General features: G+C 42.0%; 1 protein-coding gene across 1 annotated transcript; it reads left to right on the top strand.

Moving 5' to 3' along the window:
• Positions 1-2,886: 2,886 nt before the first annotated feature.
• LOC136120266 (protocadherin beta-8-like) lies at positions 2,887-5,286 on the top strand. Its single transcript, XM_065873706.1, has one exon. The coding sequence runs from the start codon at positions 2,887-2,889 to the stop codon at positions 5,284-5,286; it is 2,400 nt and encodes a 799-aa protein (XP_065729778.1).
• Positions 5,287-7,297: the final 2,011 nt, after the last annotated feature.

Genomic DNA, 7,297 nt, shown 5'->3' on the forward strand with positions numbered 1-7,297 from the left:
TAAAGAATGAAAAATAAATGCCGGTATTATATCTGTAAATATATTCCTATTAAGAAATTTATCTCGATTTACCTGTAGAGGAGTGCTTTCACATCATTGCAAGTCTTCATAGGGTCATAGAATAAATTTCTTGACACAGAAAAGGATTCAGCTTCAGCCCTAAGAACACTCCAAAAAGCATGGATTGTTTACTGTCACCTTTTGTCTCATTTATGCTTTGTGTGCAGTCTATTACATGACACATCTTATTTGAGATGTTTTTAAATTGGAATTCACTGTCTTCAAGTATTATTGCTAGTTTTATTTTGTAAGTTGATTAGAGTGCTCTACAAGTATACCTACCCTAACTTTTAAAAAAAGCACTTACTATGCATCATACACTATTTTAACACTTTTAATTTTAGAAGTAATCCTATGATGGGAGGTATTTTAGAAATGAGCAAATAGATGTTCATAGACGTTCAGTGAGTTCACTAAGGTCACCAACTAATAAATGGCAGAGCTAAGCATCTCTCCTAAATCTTCTGATTCTGGGGACTTGCTGTGATGCTATACTGTTTTCTCTTGTTAGATATCACCTGGCAAGTTTCTCCCTAATTAAGGAGAAATCTTTTTTTCATACTCATATTCCTGTTCAGTGTTTCGTGTATTTGCAATGAATAAGATATGTATTTGTGGTTTTATTTTCTTATAAACTAATAATCCAGTTTTTCTGGATCAGTTATTCAACTATTATTTTTAAAGCTCTGATCTATCCAAATCTCAAGTACAAAAAAATGAAAGACCAATCTGTGCTTTCTCCTTGTTATCTGAATATGTGACCTTAATTTCATAGAAAAGATTAATGACCATGAATAGAAATATTACATAATTTTGATCGCTTCATTTGTTTATTTTCCTCACATTGCAGTAATTTTCCTACAGTAGTCCCTACCTTTTTAACACGTTTTTCTCCTTTAATTTGAAAGTTTATTTTTTAAAGTTTCTATTCAATATACTTCAGTGCTGAATCGGAAAAGTATAAGAAAAAGAATACTTTTAAATATGCAATATTAAAGAGAAACAAATTATCATTGAATTACTTAAAGATTCTGGAGAGTTAAGGAGAAGCTTTGTTTGTTATAATAATCTGTAACTGCTTTTTCTTTAACAGTTATCCAGATCATTTTTGCAGAGCTGTATTCTGAATATATCATAAGCTAGTGCTGATAACTCTTAAAATAGTAATATTACTGTGCATTACTAATGGGATATAGTCTAACGACAAAAGAAAAAGAACCTCACAGCATTAAAATCTTAAGTTGTTTCCATAGCGTCAGGATAAAATTATTTAGTTTTTCAAGCAAATCAATGGCATGGAAAAGGGGAGGAGGGAATCTTGCACAATGAGAGAAATTAAGACATACCAACCAAATGCAATGGATAGTGGATCTTGTTTAATCTTGATTCAAACAATCATAACGACTTTGAAATAATTGGAAAAATCTGAATATAAATGGGATATTAAACAATATTAACTTAATTTCTTAGGTGTGGTAAGGGCATTGTAGTGGGTTTTTTAAGACATTAAAAGAGATTTATAATGAAGTTTTATGGGTAAAAATTTAGTTTGGGATGTGAAAATGTTGGGGAGACAGGGTAAACAATTGTAGCAAAATATTGATAATTGTTCTAGCTAGTTATGAGTACCTGGGGGTTCATCGTACTATTCTCCTTCATTATGGGGTTTGAAAATTTTCAAAATAAAAGGTTTTTAAAAATTGACACTGTAAGAGAGATGAGGACACCCTTCTGAGATACAGAATCATCACTACCATCACAGATTATACATGTATTAGAAAGATTCTCCAGCCTTTCCGGTTTCATCGTTTGATATGATAACTTCATTCTGAAATAATGCTGCTCATGAATTATTCTACCACGTGAATCTTGGGGGTTTTTTTAGTCATGACAATGGATTAATGCAAACTGAGCTACCTGATGGCATCGCATTACATGCCTGGTGTGTGTGTGTGTGTGTGTGTGTGTGTGTGTGGTTAATCTCTTTCTGCCTCAGTTTCCCCATGTGTAAGGTGAGGAACTCACAGCAGCCCTATGTAGTAAGTACCATTAATATCTCCACCTTAGACACATGAGAAAACTGAGGCAGAGGTTAAATAACGTGTCCAAGGTTCACAGCTACTAATTATTCCCATAGTTCATGGCAATAAAAGTATATAATTCTGAAAGTTTTCTATGTTATTATATATATATTTAAATTTCTGCATATAGTCTTTCTTCTCAGGCAAACTGTTACATAAATATTTTCTTTTTGCTACAAACGCAATTAGCATTATTGAAAGTAGTCTCTACTAATATCATTTCTCCTGTATGGCCCTCAGACAATTGCCTCAACCTTAAGGTTCAGAGATAGTAAAAATAGTATTGTAGCCTTACATAGCTCGGTGATACGTACTGGCAAGAGTTGGGAACATTGGGGAGTTCCCTGGTGGTCCCGGCTTCAGTCCGTGGTCGGGGAACTGAGATCCCGCAAGCCACGCGGCTCAGCCAAAATTTAAAAAAACAAAACAAAAAGAGCTGGGAACATTGCATCCATTTTCAACCCAGAAAATGTAAGATCCTCTGAGGACGCGTGGTGGCGCTGCAAGATAAGGTACAAACCGGAACCGCTGCTGCGTCTCCATTAACAGGCAAAACTCAACAGCAGAGCCTGGAAGCCCATGAGAAGCTTGGATGCCACAGAAGGAGGACTGGGTCCTCTGTAAAGGACTACTCACTGGAATATTTCTGAAGTACCTTGTGGAATAACTACAGACTCAGAAACTTACTGAGGCCTTTACAGCTCAGCGGAACCACCCTCGCCAGAGGCTATACCGAGCAATAACAATGGAGGTTGGCTGGAAGCTCATTTGCAGACAAAGGCAAGTCTTTTTCTTCTTTCTCTTCTTGGGCTTAGCTCAGGCGGGCTCTGAATTTAGGCATTATTCTGTGGTGGAGGAAACTGAAGGGAGCTCTTTTGTAACCAATTTAGCAAAAGACCTGGGTCTGGGGCAGGGGGAACTTTCCAGGCGGGGAGCTAGGGTCATTTCCAAAGGAAACAAACTGTATCTGCAGCTCGATCAGGAGACTGGGGATTTACTGCTAAATGAAAAACTGGACCGCGAAGAACTGTGTGGTCAGACAGAGCCCTGTATGCTGCGTTTCCAGGTGTTGCTAGAGAATCCCTTAGAGTTTTTTCAAGCTGAGCTACAGGTAATAGACATAAATGACCATGCTCCGGTGTTCATGGACAGAGATATGTTGCTAAAAATATCAGAGAGCAGTCCTCCTGGGACTAAGTTTCCTCTGAAGAACGCTCAGGACATGGATGTAGGCCGAAACAATATTGAAAACTATACAATCAGTCCCAACTCCTATTTCCGGGTCCTCACCCGCAAACGCAGCGATGGCAGGAAATATCCGGAACTTGTGCTGGACAAAGTGCTGGATCGGGAGGAGGAACCTGAGCTCAGGTTAACCCTCACTGCTCAGGATGGCGGTTCTCCACCCCGGTTTGGCACCGCTCAGGTCTCCATCGAAGTCGTGGACATCAACGATAATGCCCCTGAATTTGAGCCGCCTTTCTATAGGGTGCAGGTCCCCGAGGACAGTCCTATAGGCTACTTGATTGTCAAAGTCTCCGCTACGGATATAGACACAGGAGTCAATAGAGAGATTTCCTATTCACTTTTCCAGGCTTCAGAAGAGATTAGCAAAACCTTTGAGATCAACGCCATGACAGGAGAAATTCGACTGAAAAAACAACTTGATTTCGAAACAACTCAGTCTTATGAGGTCAATATCGAGGCCAGAGATACTGGAAGTCTTTCTGGGAAATGCACCGTTCTGACTCAAGTCATGGATGTGAACGACAATGCTCCAGAAGTCACCATGTCTGCACTTACCAGGCAGATCCCCGAGAACTCTCCTGAGACTGTGGTTGCAGTTTTCAGTGTTTCAGATCTTGATTCTGAAGAGAATGGGAAAATAAGTTGCTACATTCAGGACGATCTACCTTTTTCCCTTAAATCTTCCATAGAAAACTTTTATACCCTAGTAACAGAGAGACCGCTAGACAGAGAGACCAGAGCAGAATACAACGTCACCATCACCGTCACGGACTTGGGGAAACCCAGGCTGAAAACCGAGCACAACATAACCGTGCTGGTGTCCGACGTCAACGACAACGCCCCCGCCTTCACCCAGACCTCCTACACCCTGTCCGTCCGCGAGAACAACAGCCCCGCCCTGCACATCGGCAGCGTCCGCGCCACAGACAGAGACGCGGGCGCCAACGCCCAGGTCACCTACTCGCTGCTGCCGCCCCTCGACGCGCACGTGCCCCTGGCCTCCCTGGTGTCCATCAACCCGGACAACGGCCACCTGTTCGCCCTGAGGTCCCTGGACTACGAGGCCCTGCGGGCGTTCGAGTTCCGCGTGGGCGCCGCCGACCGCGGCTCGCCCGCGCTCAGCAGCCAGGCGCTGGTGCGCGTGCTCGTGGCGGACGACAACGACAACGCGCCTTTCGTGCTGTACCCGCTGCAGAACGTCTCGGCGCCCTGCACTGAGCTGGTGCCCAGGGCGGCCGAGGCGGGTTACCTGGTGACCAAGGTGGTGGCGGTGGACGGCGACTCGGGCCAGAACGCCTGGCTGTCGTACCAGCTGCTCAAGGCCACGGAGCCCGGCCTGTTCGGCGTGTGGGCGCACAACGGCGAGGTGCGCACGGCCCGGCTGCTGAGCGAGCGCGACGCGGCCAAGCACAGGCTGCTGGTGCTGGTCAAGGACAACGGTGAGCCGCCGCTCTCGGCCAGCGTCACGCTACACGTACTGCTGGTGGACGGCTTCTCGCAGCCCTACCTGCCGGCCCCGGAAGCGGCAGCGGCGGACGCGGCCCCGGCCGCCCCTCTCACCGTCTACCTGGTGGTGGCCTTGGCGTCGGTGTCGTCGCTCTTCGTCTTCTCGGTGCTGGTGTTCGTCGCGGTGCGGCTGTGCAGGAGGGGCGGGGCGGCCTCGGTGGGTCGCTGCTCGGTGCCCGAGGGCCACTTTCCGGGCCACCTGGTGGACGTCAGCGGCACGGGGACCCTGTCCCAGAGCTACCAGTACGAGGTGTGTCTGAAGGGGGGCTCTGGGACCAGCGAGTTCAAGTTTCTGAAGCCAACTGTGACCAATTTTCAGGGCCATTCCCCTGGCCCAGATATAGAAGAAACCCCCAACTTTAGGAAGGATTTTGGTTTCAGTAATCAGTGACAGCAATTGTGTTTCACGTTCCATATATTTTAAATTGATGATACTTCAAGGTGATGGTTTTTCTGGCAACCTATCATGAACTTTTAAACTACACTAAACTTGCTTGCAAATTTTGTTTTAAAGAAAGCTATCTTTTCTTCATTACTGTAAGATTAATGGTCCTAAATCTTGCCTCTCAAAACACTGTTGAAGTCAATAAATGTACAGGTTCTTTCTGGCATAGCTTAGAAATGTGTTATAAAAAAAAACAGTGGGAAATTAATTCTATATAATCAGTTATATTTCCTTGAGTTTTTCTTATTAGTTTTTAAACCATTAAGTACATAAGAGCAGTACTGCACTAACACACTGAAGCATGCCCAATCAGGAAGGAGAGAGAACTGGTACAGTGAGAATCTGGCTCTTACTTTATTCTGCTCTCATAGCACTTTATTCTTATTTTCTCTTATTAATTGTATATTCATTAATATACCAGTGTTAGTTTTAATATAGTTATTGTAATTGCTTTCCATTTAGTTTCCCTGGTGTAAAAGGGGAGAAAAAGCTACAGTGTTTATCCAGTGTGATGAAAGGGCATAGTAGGAAATTGGCTTTTCCCACTTGAGAAACATTGGTCATATTGTGACAGAAAATGCAGTAGCTGTCCAATCTCCATTCATATTTTCTTCTTTGGTAACACACTCCAAATTTCATTTAGAGCATTAGTGTGCTTAGTCAAAAGAACGTTTTCCCAGGCTCCCTGGCAGCTAAAACAGGACATTTGACTACATGTATATGCAAATGTTGTTAGAGACTTCCAAGAAGGCCATTAAAAGGGAGGTGACTCATCTAGGAAGGGGTCCCTTTTTGTCCTTCTCTACCTGCTTCTTGCTGCTTGGAATGTGGGAGTCTTGGTTGGAACACAATCAGTCATATTGAGCCATAAAGCAACACTAAGGATGGAAATAATGGACCAAGACAGTCAGTATAGAATAAACTTTAAAGAGATGAGGACCCCTGATAATCACAGTTACCATGTCATCCCTGGATTGGTCACTTCTGAGCTTTTTTTACATAAGAAATAAAGGAACTTCTATCTCATTTAAGCCACCATCATTTTAGTTTTGTGCTACCTCCAGTGGAATCCAATCCTAATGCTTTCACAGTAAGACTTTTTGTTAAAATTTTATATAATATGGTAAAATGGACAGATCTTAAGTGTGTAGTTTGATCTAATTGATCTTTGTCAAGTTTTCCTAGATTTCTAATTTACTTAAGAGTACAGAGTGCTTTACATTCATTATCTTTTTAATCCTCTGCCAAACCCTAAGGAAGTTGGCATGTTATTTCCTCTTTTACTTGTTCACAATTCTGAAGTAATAAAAGGAAAAATTTGGAATATATTCTAAGTCTACTTGAATGGAATGTTCCAGTTCTTAACCAGCACGCTATCACAGCAGGCATTAACTGGTGGCATTGTCTTCCTAACCAAGGAAGTGAAATCCTTCTATTGCATGAGTTGAACTCCTATATAGAAATGTAACTTTTAGTCTGTAGCTTGATTTTGTTTCTATACCAGAGATCACACTGCTCTGGACCAATAAACCCAAAGTTCTTACAGAAGCACTGACCTAAGTAAGCTGGGTCAGGTACCACAATTGACCTTCATCATGATCTTATCAGCCTGATTACCCTCCTGTACCTTCTCAACATATCACATTCATTATTGCAGAAATGAAGGCCCTAAACAAGGAGTAGAATTACCCTATGGTTGTATTTCTTGAGTTTTTTTGTACTATTCCTTCAGTCTTTTTCTGTCAGTCCTAATATATATTTTCTCTTTTTTTTGAAAGTTTATTATATACATTCTGTAAGTCCCTTATTCAAATTAAATATACTGTGTTCATTTTAGCGCACTATTTCTTTGAAAGCAGTTGCTATTCTAGTATTAGCTCTAAATGAAATAACTAATTTCAGAAAAGTATAGGCAATGATGTGGAGGAATTTTTATCACTAAATAATTTAGAGATTC

The sequence above is a fragment of the Phocoena phocoena genome, chromosome 3 (genome assembly GCF_963924675.1).
Source record: "Phocoena phocoena chromosome 3, mPhoPho1.1, whole genome shotgun sequence".
In the NCBI taxonomy this organism is placed as follows: domain Eukaryota; kingdom Metazoa; phylum Chordata; class Mammalia; order Artiodactyla; family Phocoenidae; genus Phocoena; species Phocoena phocoena.